Source organism: Anser anser, assembly GCF_964211835.1.
Source record: "Anser anser genome assembly, chromosome: 2".
In the NCBI taxonomy this organism is placed as follows: Eukaryota; Metazoa; Chordata; class Aves; order Anseriformes; family Anatidae; genus Anser; species Anser anser.
Genome location: NC_139721.1, coordinates 40,909,991 through 40,928,043, shown reverse-complemented (window position 1 = coordinate 40,928,043; position 18,053 = coordinate 40,909,991). Strand labels below are relative to the sequence as shown.

The window sequence follows — 18,053 nt, the reverse complement described above, 5'->3', positions numbered from 1 at the left end:
AAAAAGAGCTTCAGGATTTCCTTTTTTAATAGAACACAAACATCAAAGAAGGCGCGGATACATTTCTCTCTTTTATAAGTTATAAAAAAAAAAGATATACACACATGTCAGAAGTATAAACCTTATGTTTTCACAGGCCGATCACAAAAATAAAAAATAAAAATAAGTTTTTGATGCTCCTTTCTGTGATTTTCTCAAAGTCAGGTGCCAAGAGCAGAATTCATGACTCCAAATTGCATGTGCGAGTGTTGTTGCAGGGATCAGCAGTGGGATCCAACAGCAGGGCATACAAGAACCAGCACAATGCACATTCGATAAGGGGATGAATTAATTAGGTGGCCACTATTGACAAGAAGAACATATCTCCAACTTGGCCTGTCTCCTAGAAATAGGCTTATTTGTGAAATTCATTTCCAGAGCCTGCAGTCTCCTCTTGTGCTTGCAGACAAGCTCTGCATTTAGGTAGAGAAAGCTGCCTCGCTCTTGTGGTCAGGCAGGAATTGGAAGGGAAAGCCAGGGCTGTCTCTGTGCCAGAGCTGTTGGCCAGAGCTTCAGGACCAAGGTGCAGGCCCAAATCCCTGCTCATCCTGGGTAGATTCAAGCCAGCACTTCCTCAGAGAGTCTCCTGGCTGTAGGAGGGAGGTCACCAGCCCTCTTGCCAGATAAGAAAAGGCCACCATGCCTCCTGATAGGCAGTAGTGCTGGGTGAGTGTGGGGAGGTCCAAGGGGAGATACTCTGTGGTCCAAGGTGCAGGCTGATCTTCTCTTCGGGGAGCATGGTGCTTGGGACAGTGCAACTGGGTGGCCCCATTGCTCTGCCTTGCCACCTGCTTGGGCTGGGTTTTACACAGAATGTGCTGGAACATTGGCAGAGGGGATCCCTATCACATGTGTATGTCCCCTGCGGATTCAGACATGTGGGAACATCCCAGGCATGCCTCCAGAACATCTATCCTATCAGTCCCCACAAGACGTAGGCACGGGACCCCTGGGCCTGTAACTCTCGGGTGGCCTCAGTGGAGGATGGGTGCGTAGAAGTTCACTCAAGCTGAGATGGTGGTGTCTTTGGGCACAGGCAGTGATGCATCTTCAGGCACTCGTGATGTATATCTGCCTTGCAGGAGCTGCAGTCCCAGAGGTAGACCAGATCTTATGTGATGCCTGATAAAAAGTAAATGACTTCCTAACAATACAAAAAGCCTGTAAAAAAAAATGCACATGCAAATAGACTCAAATACTTGAAATTCAAATTCCAGTAGTATATTCCGTGTTCATTCCTATGTTATTATTACTAAAATCATTTTCTTGTTTTGTTCAGAAATCATAAAGACTCCTGCTTGGTTTTAAGTTGTTGCACGATATAAAATTAATTCCAAAGGGGTGGATTTTTATTGTATATGTCCTGGATTTAAGTTTTCAGTTATTTTTCGTAAATACATTTTACATCTAACTACCTCAGCTGCCTTTTGTTTTGTTTTGGCACATAAAAAGTCATGCACTTTCTATATTTGGGGATTTGGGGGGGAGGAGTTCTTTCCATTTTGAATAACCAGGTTTAAAGCCATGTTGATCAATTTATAGAGGAGAACAACTTAACAAGACATAATTATTGACAGTTGCAGAACATACATTTTATTTTTAGGTTCTGTTGGGGTATAGTTTAATGAAAAACACCATAAGCTGCTTATTAATTTGCCTTAAAAAATGTGTGCTCTTTCCTATTCAAGTTGTGTTAATTAACTCTTATCTTGTACACAATTTATGTGACAACAACTAACGTAACAGTTGGCAGATAAACAGCAAATTGAACAGAATGGACCAATAGTTTCTCAGTTCTCTGTTGTAAACTGTTGCATTATACACTGATTGTGCTAAAATAATTGTTACTGTGCTTATACTCCTTAGTCGCTGTTGCGGAAATGAAGTTATGGAAGATCACATCTGTGTTTATGGAGCAGTGTAGATATCCCCCCAGTACAAGCACAGTGACTTGAGGTGAATGATAATCATTGCTGAACTTGTGCTTTGACTTGTAAACATTGTAAAAATGTATTTGGTATTTTATTTGAAATGAAGAATCAAAATAGTTATTAAAAAAATCTTCCTGTAAATATATATATTCTGATTCCATGTATACAAACATTCCTTTAGAGTTCAGATTGTGAAGAGTGTCTTTATTGGCTAGAGACCGCTGTCTCCCTGGCAGAGGTTACATGTGCTATAGTAAAGAACACAGTGTGTGAAGTATTTGATGTACTGCAGTACCATAGTTCTTTTGGTCTGTTAAGTAAGTTGCAATTTGTGATGAAATGAAGTTGAAAGTAGTGCTTCATACTAACAAATTTCCTTGGTTACAACTTGATTTTTCTTGTAAAACTTAAAAGGAAAACTTGAAAATTTTATATATTTGGATTTTGTAGATTTTTTTTATTTTATTGCAACACAAGGTACCAAAATCATTAAATAAAGTACACTGTGGTCATTTTACCATGGCTCTAGAGTCTTTCTTAAAACTCTTCTACCATGGTGGGTCAGCGAATGATGCCATCTTTTGAGCTTCTGACATTATCAAACAAGAGCAAAGCTGGCCCTGCTTGGACTAGGGGTTGGGCCAGATGATCTCCAGAGACCCTTCCCTCCATTAATTATTCTATGATATAAGCCACACTGTCACAGGAGCACTATCCCTAAGCACAGGAGTGGTGCGACAATCTTACTGGTGTTGTCACAGCAGGGAGCTTGAGGAACCACCAGACACCCCAATGGCCACCTCACCCAGAGCAGGGTGCTCCAGCCACTGAGGTCAGGGCCCTGAATGGTGTTTCGAAGGAAGACCTCCCAAAAAGCTGCCCTTGCCCAGCGGGCAGGCCAGCAGGCCCTCCCTGCTCCTTGGCCCTCAGGGCCTAAGTGCTCTCCAGCATGGGGCCAGACTCCCTGACTAATCCCTGGGGGTCCACAGCACCGTGGAGAGAGAAGCAAGAGGAGCCTGACCCTGCTTGCTGGACAGTGGGGGTGCTCCCTAGGCGAGGGGAAGAGTTCTGGACTCTGCTCTTGGGGTTCTTGAAACATTTCAACCACAATGAATACAGAAAGAGTGAACAGTGCAGAAAGCCAGGACAGAAACCCCTCCATTACTTGAGAAAGCCACTGCTCACAGAGAACAGGAGATGGTGCTCTGTTGCTTTTATTCTCCTTTCAGACTCCTGAAAGCATCGCTATTTACTGTGCAGTGAGCCCGATAGGGTGATGGGCAAGGGAGAGGTGGGCCTTGGGCCTCACCCAGCCTTGTCCTTAGCATGGTAATTGGGAAAACACCAGAGAAGAAGCAACTTCCTTGATCTTCCTGTGTTCAAACCCCCTAGGGTTGAGGAGGGTTTAGTTTCTTCTACTCCTGCCTCCTGCACAAGTGCTTTAATTACTAGATTATTACACAAGTTGTTCTGACTTTGCCTGCACTACCAATGGTCTTAATAGTCCTCTTGGACTTCTTTGCCACATTCGGGTGTGCAATGTCACCCCAGGCAGCACCTGGAGTTTATGCAACAAAGGACAGCACCCAAATCTCTCAGCCTTTCTGCCCCTTAGCCATGCTCCCACTCCTTAGATGCTTCTTCTCGGCCTCTCTTAGGTGACCAAGAAAGGGAGACCTGGGAAAAACAACCCACCAAGCAGCAACTAATAATTAGCGTGAGTTCAAAGAGAGGAAACATATATATATATAAATATATATGTTGAGTAACTGAATTTGACAGACAGCACATGGTGATTACATGTGACTGATGGATTCTTCAAGGTTTTGTTTTTCACATATAGCTTGTAGCTTGGCAAAGTGCAACAGGGAAGCAGCAGCCCAGCAACACAAATGGTAACTGTCCTACTGTCACAGGAGTCCTAGATCCTCTGTCCCTGTAATTCTGTGACTCCCCACCAAAGAAACCAGTAGAATCCAGAACGAAAGAAACTCATAAAAAATTTCTTAACTAATCATGTGAACCAGGGGGCAGAAGACATCAAAACCACAGTCTTGAGCACTGTAAAGTCATTTGATGACACCCCATAAGTATACAATTCATGAGGTGAAAAAGCATTAAGTGGGTGGGTAGCTGCCATGGTGTGGGACTAGTTACCTTGGGGTAAAAGGGATTTACTTGACATGTTTCTAGGCAAACTATTAACCTCTCAGGCAAAAGTCTCCTCCAGAATGTTTTAAATGTAGACTTTCCACATGAGAGAAGCAAAGCAAATTCTTTCTGAGCTAAGCAAAGATAGCAGACGTTTTAAATAGATTCTTAACAAAGGAAAGAAACAGAGAAAAAATTGCAAGTTGCTTGAACGGTGCTTATTCAGAACAGTTGTCACCTCTCCTGCCTTAGAAGAGGAGAGAAATGGCTATGGTTCCTGTAGAAAAACATGCTCAAACAAACAAACAAACAAACAAAACACTAAATATAGGGACTTGATAACAAAAAAAAAAAAAATGCCTAGGCAAAATTATCCAAGAATGTTTTTTTCTCCTACTTTACTTAGCTCATATGAGCAATATTAACTGCTCATAAAGTACCCAGAGACCTATGTGTATGGGAAGGAGCTGTGCCTTCCTACCACCACAATGGGAATCTTGGAAAGCCCAACAAGAGATGGAAAGTTCTCCTGTATACTGCACAGCGACAAAATGCATTTATTCAATGACTTCTGTGCTATATACTTGAGGCAGGAAAGTACTTACACTGTATAATATTTTTGCTGTGGGAGTACTTCAGACCCAGGGTCAAGCACAGAACCAAAAGTGCACTTGATGTAAAGACGGGTTGGAAACCTGCTGTCTGGCATGTTTTGGGGCTAGTGAGCTCTAACGTACACTACACTCTTAAGTAGGTTGTTCACACAGTAATACCTACTTAAACTAGTTTACATTAATGTTATTCTTTTGTGCTCACCAGTGCTTCTTTTCACTGTGAAAGGGGGAAGAGAACTCAATTTACTGACAAAAACATAGCTCCAGAGCATGTAGAGCCAGATAGACCAGACAGGCATCTTTTACCTGTGTGCCATTGCATTCATCTTGCACACTGGACCATGCATATCGTAGACTTCATGTTTGTTCGTAAGCAGTAGGCTTTTCCAAGATAGAAAGATTTCTCATTCACAGGCTACACACAAAACTAAAGACAAAGCGATGCTCGTACTTAGTGGGTCTTCCAATAACCAAGCCATTTATTTTCAGTTGGGTTCTTGTTAAGTGCTGTGAGCATAAACTGTACTGCCATGAGCACATCAATAAGCGTGGGAAGTGTTTCCCACTGCTGTGTGAATGCCACAGGCACTCACAGGACTGGCATTATTAACCAAGTAGACCAGATTAGAGAGGGAAAGATCAATGATAATGTCCCAAAGTATGGAGGGAGAAGCCTAAGTACTTTAGCTTTATAAATAAATTGAAATTGAGCTAATGGATTATTACGGCTCCTGCAGTTCATCTCCAAACTATCTCATAGTTTTAAGCAAGTTAATCTTGTATTGACCTTAAATTTCCTGTGTCTGTAAAGTTCATAGGAGTCCCAATTTGGAATTTGATCAACTCCATTGTTGGAAGCAGAAATCAATAAAAAAGGGGAAAGTCGTCTGAGCACTGGCTTGGTGCCAGAAGCATCTGCCTTTACTGCAGGTTGTCTCTGTCTGTCTCCAGCTTAGTCCATTATTGAGTCTCTCGTCTTGCACAGTGCTCTGCAGGGATGCTTGTTTCCACCTGGAATCAGCAACAAAAAAGGTCACTGGGCAGTGATGTCTGTCTGCAGGAAAGAAGGTTTAGCTGGAGCTTACCCTGGCGTTATGGAGGGTGGTCAGGGCCTGCAGTTCTGGTCCTCTCAGATGGGACCCAGCAATGCTCAGTAGCTCTGAAAAATGTGGCCATTGTTTTTCAAACTGAATATCCAAAGTGTCTCAATGTACAGTGGCATTAGAAGATGCTTTTGGAGAAATAAGCTTTGACTCCTGCACCCACCAGCTGCATTTTCTTGATGAGACAACTCGCGTCTCCCTGTGAAAGAAGACGTTGTCATGAATAATGAGCTAATTTTGAAACATGCTCTGAAGCAAATTCTACCAAGTAAGTAATTGTGCTGTTCCCCCGATACCTGTGCACCATTCTAGCTTTGTCTTGGCTGTCTAGATTACAGACAGTGTTAATTTTCTCACTCTGCTACTCAACAGCAAACTAGCTATTTCACAATTTGTACTTAAGTGAGGGTTACAGAGAACATCTGGAGGCTCCCCTTAGATGGATCAGGCAGCATTATGCAATTCACCCTGTCCTTATTGCATTGTTTGTTCTTAACAATCTTTTTTGTAACTTTTCCAAGGGTCTCTCTTTAAGGCTTTCTCTTTTTTGTTTGTTTGTTCATTCATTTATTTTAAAGGCCTGTTTGTCTCCGGTATTTGCTTTTTTGTGTGTTTTTCTTTGGGGATTTGCTTTTGCCTGGGGCTGCTTGCCATCTGTAGTGTCTATGTTTCAAACACTGTCACCTTCTCATGATGATTCAGATTCCAGCGGGCTGTGCCAGTGCAGCAGTGCGAGAGGTTACGTTGTACCTGTGTGGTACTTCATCAGAGGTCTCATGTCCTCAGGTGTGTCCTACCAATGTCCTGATAAAGGCAGGAAACTTAATCCCCAGAACAACTTCTCTGACTGGTTAGAGTAGTGTCACCTTTTGCCTCCGGTTTCTTCCCAGGATCCATTGTGCTGACTTGCAATTTCTTTGACTTTTATGTGTCACTCAACTTCGCCCATATTTTCAAATCTAAAAAACAAACAAACAAAAATAAAATTAGAAATGAGGACTCTCTGCTGGCCCATAATGGGCTAGAACACTCACTATTCCTGTAGAGGCATTTTAAGCCTCCAAAGGAACGTAAATAATTGCTGTGTGCTTAAACGCCGTTATAGCCTAAAGCGTATAGCATACCTTAAGGGTAACCCTTAATCAACATCTCCAAATATCATACCCATGTGAGCAGCATACTCAGTGCAGGCTTTTATGAGTTTGTAAAGGAAAAATGATGTTGAAGTTTAAGTTAAGTCTTACGGTATAAAGGAGGAAATGGGCTGTTTTGTCTCCAGTGAGAAGCCCTGGTGCCCATGCAGGGGTCACAGCTCTTGGGGAGAGGGAGCTCTGCCCCAACCAACAGCTGGCAGGAGAGTGTTGGCAGTTAAGAAGAAACATGCCTTACAGTCATATCTTTCTAAAGCATGAGCTGCTGTGTGTGACTTGTAGCTAATAATTAATCAAGTTTCAGATGAGCTTTTGCTTTAATATCTGATCCACCTGATCTTTAAAGTTATAACTATCCAACGCTATTCTATTTGTGTATTGGTAGTAGATTTTTATATTTGGACACATCACCTTATCCCAAATTGTTACTCTGTGATAGCAAGGTATGAGGCTGGATGATGCTTTCCCCCAGATTTCAGTGATAATGTCTTCTTCAACACCCTACTGGGACAGGATTTCATTAAAGTGACATATTAATCTAGCATGGAAAATAATTCTTCTTCCCTGTAGAGCATCTCTGTGAGGCTTTTTTACAGAAAGAATTACAAAACAAAACTTGTCTTCAGTTTCCCTGTACAGATTGCTAGGATAAGACTGCTGCATGGTGTGTGTGTGTCTAATCTGTTACAGAACCCCATGGAATTGCAAAAGGGCAAGTCTTCTTGCCAGAATTTTTACCCATTATCTGAAGCAGTCCTCACCAGTGCGTGCCTTGGTTTACATGGCAATATAGACAGATGATCTGATCTGCTCTGGTGTGGCACATCCCCTCCGAGCTGTGGCTGAGAAGTCACTGCACGCTATTTCCAATCAGTTATGGCATTTCGCTGGTAGTGCAAACAAGTGGTACACTAGAAACCTCATTTTTAACTTCTTTTAATATTGTTTTAAATACAGATCTCACAAAACCTTTTACTTAATTAACTTTTCTTGCATAGATAATTCATTTCACCAGCATACTATGCCACAAGATGCTTCTTCCTGTGCATAGAGATAATATGCTCTGTTTCTATTTCTGCCTGAAGCAGAATTAAAGTAGGAAGGGAAGCGTTTGGTAGCACTTTTATCCTTTGGAGTACTTTTTCTTGTGTGTACCATGCAACATATTTTGAGATCACAGCTCCCACATTTCCTAAAGGAAGAAGAAGAAAAAACAGGGCAGCCTTCGAGAAAAACAAAAAATCTTGGAAGAACATAAAAGCCTTGTGTTCATTACAGTTTGCCTTGAAGAATTTATCTGACGTTTCTCTGAAAGTTGAGTTATCAGAAGCAATAATTTGCTCTGCATTATCTACTACCTCGATTCAAAAGAAGTTCTGAAGAGGTGTCATTTGAATTCACACAGGAAGCCAGATCTCTTAATAGATGATCTACTTCTTATTAAGGCATCTGGTGCAGTGGGAAGAAAGCAGAGCAGCTTCTGGTCTCAAGATCTTTTTGCTATTTCTCTTACAAACGCCTCGAGTTATAGGACAAATATGCAAAGACAGAGCCTAGAGATGAAGGTGTAAGTGTCCAGATCAGACCATACAAAAGGAGACACAGCTGGACAGGTGTAGCAGGGAGGCTGAGAAATGGAGCTGGGCACCGTCAGCTGCTGCCTACCCCTAGACAGGCAGTGTGCTGTGTCCTGGCACTTCCCAGGTCCTGCATGTCCAGTTTTTAAGCAGCAGCTGCAAAGAGGGCTCTTTGGTGCTGGCGTTTTCAGTCCACATCAGGCTGCGTGAATAGCTTTCCTCTCGCGTGCCAGTTTGCATCGCCGCTGTTTTACCTGCTATGCAGCCCTGACCTGAGCTCTTCCTGCATGCTGCCAGGACGTGAACATAGGATTTGGTATTAAAGCCCAAAGCTCAGCTGAAGTATTCAGCTCTGCTTCAGCAGTGTGGTTTCCCACCCGTGCCAAGGCAGCAATGCTTTTAAATTCTCATGACCTCATTGTTTCTGACATTAGAAATGCTGGCTGCAAACTTTCAGCCAGTATGCCTGGGGGAGGAGAGGGAAGAAAAAAACAGCCAAAATGTTTGCAAATCATCCAGTTTTATACTGTAAACTTCCCCATGCAAAGATCCCTCCATTGTTTGCCCTTGGATGCCTGAAAAAGTGATGCAATGTTGTGTTTTTCCATGCTAGGAGTTATTGCTTCTGTATTTGTAAGTATGAAAGAAGCACCCAAGGGGCAAAGGACATCGAGGATCAGGCATATAAAACAAGTTTTCCTTTCATCTTAAAAAGGGGGCACAACTGCACTATCTGAGCATCACTGAGCCATCTTGCATTTTGACAGTTTTTCAAGATTAAGAAAACCTGCCTTGCTAAATATTAATCCATTTCTGTGCTGGGGACAGCAGAAATTGGTGAGGGGCAGCACTGCTCACTGAGCTAAGAGGCAAAACGGATGTGAGGGGGGAAAAAAAAAGAAAAAAGAAAAAAAAGAAAATAACTCAGGAGGATAGGAGGATCAAGAGTTTCCATTTTTGATGTGTTCTTGTAATGTCAGTGGATTCTTGTGAGAAATTGACCTTCAGGTTTTTCTGCTGAAATAAAAGGTGAATCCAGCACACGCACAGAACCATATGGGATCCCAGGAAAAGAAACTTGGCTCACCAGCATATGAATTACATGGAGCCAGTCGTATTTTCTCCATTTGATTTATTTATTTCAGAGAGCTGCCATCACCTGCTGAACATCTTCAGTTTGACTTTGCCCCACCCCAGCGACGGCATTTACATTGGGATGAATCACTTCCACCTTCCGATGCATCCTACCAATGCTCAGCCAAATACCTTTTCTTCTCCCCAGTTGCAAAATAGTTGCTGTTCCCAGTAATTTAATGTTAAATCTGACTGAATTTGATGGAAGCACATTCTCATTCTGTCCCAAAAAACTGACACTACAGGCTCATGCATTTTCCTTCTTCGTGTCTCCTTTGCCATCTCTTGCTTGGCACCTCCCTGGAAAGCATGAGTGACTGGTGAAACAGGACAGCTTGCCAAGGAAATAAAACTCCTTTGAAGGACAACCTTGACAAAAGAGTATCAGTCTTTTTCAAGAGATCCCACCTCTCTGGGTGAAATTCCATCAGGAGCCAACAGTCCCTTATGTCTGAGTGTCTGTTTCCCTCATTGTTGAGCCTGCTGTTCCTCTGTATGAACCTGCCGTTCCTCTGTATGTTACTTTGGTGCTCAGGAAGACCATTACTGCAAATATTTGTACTTTGGGACCTGAGTATTTCAGGCTTTGTCCTGATGCGAGCATGCTGCTAACACGGATGCTGTCCATTTTAGACACTGGAAATGGGGCCCAAATCCTCAGAGGTGCAACCTCCCAGTTGATGAAAACATCCCTAAAGACTTAGTTCCTACACTTACAGTAATGTGCCTGATAATCCAGGAACCATTATTTGCTTGCTGTCATGGTATGGCCCATGTTTTGCTGTTTGAAGAGATGGTCTGTTAAAAATTAACACATCTACAGAAACTACTTAGTCCACAAGCTAATAAAAAATGATTAAGCAAAATAATGACAAAGCAAGCAGGAAAGATATCATCTTGACATTCTCAAAAGTAGCAGGCGGATTGAATAATAATGGTCTGCTATTTGTCTTGCAACAGTAGCTAAAGTAGGTCCCACGTTCCTGTTTATACAGATGAAACAGGGAATCACGCGTGCACACACACACATACATACGCTGCTGCCTAAGTAATAAGATTAGATAGTATCTGGTCCTGTAGCCATTAATAGTCAGAAGATGTTAAGAGGTAAGAAACTGAAAAAAAAGACTGATTAATGCACTGCATTGGCTATTTTCTGTCTGCCTTTTTCAGCCAACTCTATTCACATTACCCTTCTCAGTGCTTTTCTGGGCACTGGTGGGTGCTTAGCCACCTACATGCTGAGCTCCGCTTACCTTTGTGCAGACAGCAGCAAAATCAATCTTCCAATTTTAAATGTTTGCCAAACTGTACATCCACTGTGCCATGAGGAAAGCACTGAAAAACTAAATAATGAGGCACCGTGCATGGAGCAACCAAAGCGAGCTGAAACTGGTGTGTTCAGCCTAACTTAGGTCCACGTGCAGCCCAGATGCTCCACCAGAAGGGCTGAATAATTTACGTAGTATAAGAGCATCTGTCAGTTCATCTATCAAAGCTGCCATGCAGAAGCCTTATTACCTCCCAGAAGTGGTGTTTGTGGATGCTGTATGTATGACAGAAGATACCAGAGGCTCTTTATATAACGCTTTTTCACTTGTCAGAACAGCAGCTTTCCCTTGTAAGGTTTGCTCTGTACGGGGATCTTAAAGGTGGTGGGGGGATGTGCACAAACAAAGACCAGAATTTAACTAAATTATCTCCTCAGCTGTAATTTCTAGTATCTGTTCAGCTGTACCTGAGCCAGCCCTGGGCCAAGCAAGATACTTGAGGGTACTCAAGCCACTGAGCATGGGGTGGCCAGGCCTTCTCCTGAGGCTGCTCCTTCCAAAATCCCCCCTGCCACGGCTCAACTCAGATGGCAAGTTCAGTCTTGAAAATAACACCAGATCTGCTATGTTTCTGTGCCAGCAGAAGGTTTTTGCAAGGAGAAAAAGGGGCCAGGCTGCTTTATTTCTCTAAATGTGACTCAAGATTATCCAGAATTAGGATTCCAAAGCCAGTTTGGGGTTTGGGTGTGCTTGTTTCATTTGTAGGCCTTGTTTCATATTTCTCATTCACAGCCTTTAGAGATTGAGCCAAGTTGCAGGAAGCCTTTTCCCTCAAGCTCGTTCTCACAAAGCAAGTTCAACATGCCAAAAACTCTGTCTGGAATGTGGAAATCTACAGGAAAAAAAAAAATCGACCACACAAGCCTTCAGCTGCTATGCCAGTTGGTTAAGAAAATTAATCCAATGGACGATAGACACAAAGGAAAATGAATACATTTCAGAAGGGACAGGGCACTGTTAAAGTTTTGGTGGATCCACGATGAAAGTAGTTTTCATACCATAAGGTATGAAATCTGACCATTAAAGACGTGTCTGGAGAACTGGCAGCTCCATCACAGCAGCTCGAATAGGAGTTCAGAAGCGTTTCTAGGTGTCTTTGGTGGACTTCAAAGAGATCAAAAAGAGAACTAACAAATACCCATTGGGCTCCATACTTCTCTTCCTGCCTACGTAGTAACTGAAGAAGCACTGGAACTGCTCTGGGCACAGCACAGACCCAGCTGTACGAAACCACTACTGGGAAAAAAAAAAAAAGAGTAAAAACCAGTCTGGGATACATGAAGATCAGGTATATCTGCAGCAGGAATCACCCCAATTCACCTGCTACATATTCCCTGTAAAGATGGCATGAAATTAGGAATTCCTGACCACCCTGATGTTTAGTAAATTGTTTCTTGTTAAAAGGAACTAGGTAAAAATAGTTCAGTTTCTTGCCTTGCAACTTTAATGCTTTTTAATATATGTTTTTAAACTTAAGATTTTCTCTATTTTATTAGAACTTTGGCATCTCTTGTTTCCAGAGCATGCAATGAAATTAGCTAGCAAACAGAAGCCAAACGTAATTTGAAGAACTATGCTGCACTTTCTGCAGTTATAGTAAGCTGTATGGACAGTCTTGCTGTCAGATTCCTTTTAGCTGATTTGGTTTACTGTGTGTTAGGCAGAAGTACTCAAAAGAAATTTAAAGTGGTCTTGCTCACATGTGGTGGCTGTAACACAAGGCCTGGTAGAGTAGGTTCGTTTCTATAACAGCTGACTCAATTTCCTAGTGCGGAGAGAAGTATTGCACCTACTTCATATGTGCATAAGTAAGCTTTTTTGTTTAAGAAAAATTCTCCCTCCATTACACTTTTTTAAGCAATTTTTTGACACGGAGAGATCACTATAACAATTAAACAACGTTTCAGGAGGCAACATCTGATATTATCACTCAATGTATGTAGTGACCAAAAGCCAAGATATTGATAGTCTGTTATTAACAGTCTGTGCAAAACAAAATTATTTAAGGAAAGCAAACAAGCAAATACTGTGAATAACCCATGAGGAGAAGAATAATTCGCGTTGAGACCACCATCCATTTTGGCTAGTCCTGAATGTTAAATATATATTTTATATATATAATATTATATTAATTATATATAATTATTATATTATATATATTAATATATATTATATAATTAATTATATAATGTATTTTTAATATATATATTTAAAAGGGAATTAGCATCTTTGGTCTGTATTGTCAAAGACCTTTGTAGAAATGAGATGAATAGAACTAAGAAAATAAGTGGCATCATATAGTCTCATGAAGTTTCAGCAGAAATGTTTAGGAGCATTATCTTTCTTAATATACATCTTCCGTGCTATTACACTCATGCAGCAGTTCTAAGCACATTTACTTTTGGCACCCTGTTGGTACGACAGGCTTAATAGGGATTAAGCACTGCAGAGCTAACAAGTTAAGTGTCACCGTAACTGTATCTTTCTCTTCAGAGTAACAAGATGAAGCAACATAATGGTATACTTGTGCAGCAAACCCAGTGCAAGATGAATCGCACAATTGTGTTGACAATGCTGATTAACTGCTCTAGCTTGCATTTCAGTGATTAATTTCATATGAAAGCATCCTAATAATAGATGGCCAGGCTGAGCTCTGCCGTTACACAACAGGACAGTAAATTGGCCAGTAGGAGGTTTGTTATCTTGCTGAGAGATAATGACAAATACCTATCAGTACAGCAGTCACTCTATTCCTACTTCCAAACAACCTAAAAATGCACATCCTGGTTATGCTGTTTGCACGGAGAAATCTGGAAAGTCTTCAGCATATCCAAAGGCTAATCATGTAATCAGTGGTCTAGTCTAATGCTGTGAAATTTTCCTTTAAGTACTTCTGCCTAACACGCAGTAAACCAAATCAGCTAAAAGTAGTTTGTAATCCTGTTTGTGTAAGTCTCCAGATCTGTCCCCCCCTCCTTCTCAATGAGATTGGGTGTGCAAATGATTATCTACCCTACTTGCACAAATAAATCCTATTAGTCAGTATTTATGACTTATTTCTTATTGTGGAATCTTAAATGTAATCTTGGTGGTATTGCAGTGCCTCTTAAGGCCTCCTACTATATTGATTACAACTATTAAAACTCAGACCTTGTTCCTTATGGGATTTTTGTCCTGTTTTCCACTGTTGCCTCAATTACTTTCCCTTTAATTCATTCCTTTTTGGTCTTTGATCCTTCCACCCCTTATTCAAGCACTAGGCAGGAAGAACTTTTCAAGGGTATTACGTACATAAAGGTTCAGCAGGACAGGCCATGTATAATTTCATTTAGTTTAAACACAACAAAACCTCAGAAACCTGTTCCAACTGTCAATTTTATTTGAAAGGTGTCTTCTATACAATTTTATATATAGAAATAAATATGAAAGGCCTATACAAGTACAAACACTTAAAGAGTTGCAATACTGCCCTTCATTTTTCATACTCATCTTTCAATACTTCAAGGGACAAAAATTGCATCAAATATCCCACATTTAGCAAAATAAATTTTACAAAATCTCAGATCACAAAAGGTCTGTTCACGCCTACTGGAAACTTTTAAACCGAGTTTTCTTTTACATACAGACAACCTCAACACTCAATTACATTCAGCTGCCTTTGACAATTTCACAACACAGACTGATTTACATTTTCCTCAAGATAGATATCAAAAACAAAAGTCATACCTATGTCGCACTCCAACGTGACACCTTGGCATTATCAGTTTTAATGATACACTGTTTGAACACAATATTTTTGAAATACATTCTGATAAATTTAAAGGACAATCTTGCCTTCAAATAAAAACTTTGATACTTTTTAAAACTTCAGAATGGGCATTTGCTTTGGTGCAACATGATTCTTCATGAAGCTTTAAAAAAATTAATTCAGCACCGCATAAAAGGCTTTTGATATAAAGCAACAACATTATAAAATAAGAAAGCTTTTTGGGTTTTTCAAACCATGATTTATCACTGTATGGGAAAGAGTCTATATTATTCTAATGTAGGGTATCCTCCAGATGCCGTTATGCAATCCCACTGATTTTCACAGTTTAAAAAGAGTATAAACCAAAGCACATACTTAATTGTTTGGGGTAATGGATATTTATTTGAATACAACTGCTCTTTTAAAAATTTGGGGGTTGTCTTCTTTACTTTAAGGAAAAAAAAAAAAGAGTCAAAAAAGGTCAAAACCCAACACTATTGAAAGGAGACCACATAATATAAAGAAAAACTCTTTTACCCTTTCTTAGGGAATTTGTCCTCATTCCAAAACAAATTAGTATCTGAGAACTCTTTAAAGAGCTGTAGATTAAACTTGCTGGCAATCAAAGGAAATATTTCAGATATTTCCTATTGGGATAATAGAAGTGTAGGCTTTAGTTCAGGGAAGAAAAAAAGTAACTTACTGTAAGTGCACAAAAGCCCAACCCTACAACTTCTTCCTGTTCATTCAATTGTTTTTACTTGAGGGAAGTACATAGAAAATCCCTCTCAACCCTGATTTAATAACTCACATAAAAACTATGTTTGAAGAATATGGAGGTTTAACAGTTTAAATGTATACTATATATATATATGCATATATATATATATACACACACACACACCCTGTTTTTCAAAAGAACCATCACTTTTTAAAGGAGTGTTGTATTAATTTTTTCTTTCCTTTATTATAAATCTTTCTGGGCTTGTGTTACTAAATAGTACCCTCATTTCCATTTCTTAAAGTTTAAGTGCTTGGTTCATTCATTTGAAGGAGAATTTGCACATTCAGAATCACTGTGAAGTATACAGGACAACACTGTACTTGAGGGTAAATATCCATTAAGGCTCAGCTTGGAATAGCAGCCATGCTGTCATGTTGTGATTCGCTCCACATCAGACTGGTTTCCGTAACAAACCTGCTTGGTTCACTGCAGTTCTTTTCTCTACTCTCTACTCATTGCTTTCTGAGCAAACCCAGTAAAACCGAACAGTTTTCACTGCAGGTTTTACAGGCACAGCTAGAGGTTCTACAGGCCACAGAAGGTTAACTGCTACTGTCAGCAATAGGTTTGTCAGCAGCATGAAAGCAATAACCTAGAGAAAGTTTTAATAAGTGTTGTAGAGTTAATCTGGCCTATAAAACTTATTTGCTGTGATGATGATTAAGACAGTAAGACCCTAGCTCTCCTGGGTCTAACATCCAGATTAAAGCAGCAACCATAGGTGACGCGGGAAAAAAAAAAAAAAAAAGGAAAAAGAAAGATGAGACTATGAACAGAAATACTTTAAGTGTCATTTTTGCATAAACACTTTCAACATAGGAATGCATTTATCAAAAGTTAAATCATTTGTAATGGGGCAAACAAAGTTTGGGCTCCTCAGCCCAATATTGGACAAGGGAAAGAGCAAAGGAAAGTGTCTTATATCTTAGAATATACAGCAATATCATTAGGACAGTATTTAAAAAAAACTATGATTAGAAGAACGAGTAAGTCATATTTATGACTTTAAGAATATTGTAACTAAATAGTAGCTTACTCAGAAGACCTTAGTCTTCCTTCTGTCGCGTTTGAAATCGTTCCATTAAAGCCCTACATATATTTCCTGGTATTTTCTGATGTTTTTCTATTAGGGCCTGGAGTGCTGCTTTTGTCTGTAAGGAAAGAGAAAAGGGTTGGGTCAAATTAAGTCATCTTTATATTGTTCACACACGAACACCATTTCTAGGCTCTTTTTCATCCTTTCAAATACTGGAGAACTATTGCAAGCACAAAATACTATTTTTTCCATTATTAAGCCCACATGATTTGTCTGTGGGATCACTACCAAGAAACAAACCAGCAAGCTAGTATCTTTCATCTGTGTTAGCTGTGTTCACAAGCTCTATTAGTGATACGCAATAGTAAAATGGTGATGGAGTAAGCTAGCAGAGACCTAGATCTATAAAGCATGTCAGTACCTGTATACTGTACTGCAACTCAAACTTCTGTCTATGCCCAGGTTTGCATCAGTAACACTTGGTATGCAAGAATTTTGCTTCTACACAGGATCAGAAGCAGCACTGGAAACACAATTGTGACCCATCTAAGTACATTTGGCTTTTACAAAATAATTATCCCTGCATCCAAGTCCCCTAAAGGAACTGGTCCAGCAAAGCATGCTTAGATCAAACCTAAATAACTGCATATGACCACATTATTCGCTTGCACGCAAAAATGTAGCAGGCCCAGAAGTTAATAACAGCCATTCTATTATATAATACCTGTATTGGGAACATTGAAAAGCAGTAATACACAAAAGCTATGGTGAAGACACACAGCAACTTTCCTGTTCTGTCTACAGAAGCACAGACTATTAAACTCTTAAGGCATGAGACAGAACAGAGACCTGTTGCTTTTGCAGACCATGGGTCAACAAGGGGAAGAGATTCTTGGTACAAGCTCTCACTGTTCCTGTGAAGTAAGTGATCAATTGCTAAGTCCTGGGAGCAGGTCCCTGTCCATGTCCTAAATGTCCTTACAGGAGTAAAGCTTCTATTAAGCTCACTTTTTTTTTTTTTGCTATACATAATGGGAAAACGAATACCATACCATAGTCTGAAACTTGAGATGAAGCACATTAAAATCAATGTGGGATTCTAGGGGATTCATATTCCATGGGCTCTATCTAGTAGAATGCACCCTTAAGGCAGAAGGAAGCGAGGGTGTGTACAAATGTAAGATTCCAAAGCATGGCTGAAAGTCACTTAAACACACCCATTTGCTTCTGCAAACCAACAGTGCTGAGGCTCTGTCAGACTGAACCCCCAGAAGAAGCACTCAGTTTGCCATAAACAGGGCATAAGACAATGCAGATAAACATTTCAAGAAGTCATTTTGCAGTGATCTAATGAGAGGATAAGCAGGTGATGACAGAAAACTGAACTGACACCTGCATTGTCAAAAAATAAAGATCTTTCAGATGAAGTTTTTAGAACGCTAAACATGACCCCC

The 18,053-nt window shown here is 40.4% G+C and overlaps 1 protein-coding gene across 10 annotated transcripts in view; it reads right to left on the bottom strand.

The window, feature by feature from the left end:
- LOC310894059 (DGAT1/2-independent enzyme synthesizing storage lipids-like) overlaps positions 1–18,053 on the bottom strand; it is a 36,155-nt gene that overhangs the window by 1,004 nt on the left and 17,098 nt on the right. For 2 of the 10 annotated variants that reach the window (XR_014579537.1, XR_014579541.1), the window contains exons 7-9: positions 16,600–16,714; positions 6,705–6,797; positions 13–6,037 (exon numbers count right to left, since the gene is read on the bottom strand). Coding sequence is in view for 2 of the 10 variants with exons in the window: in XM_083823760.1 (XP_083679886.1) it covers positions 16,610–16,714 (105 nt within the window). In the remaining 8 variants the exon portion in view is untranslated. Of the gene's footprint in view, positions 1–12; positions 6,038–6,522; positions 6,798–14,388; positions 16,715–18,053 lie in introns of those variants that run through there. The other 8 variants (XR_014579540.1, XR_014579538.1, XR_014579539.1 and 5 more) reach the window with 8 other exon arrangements.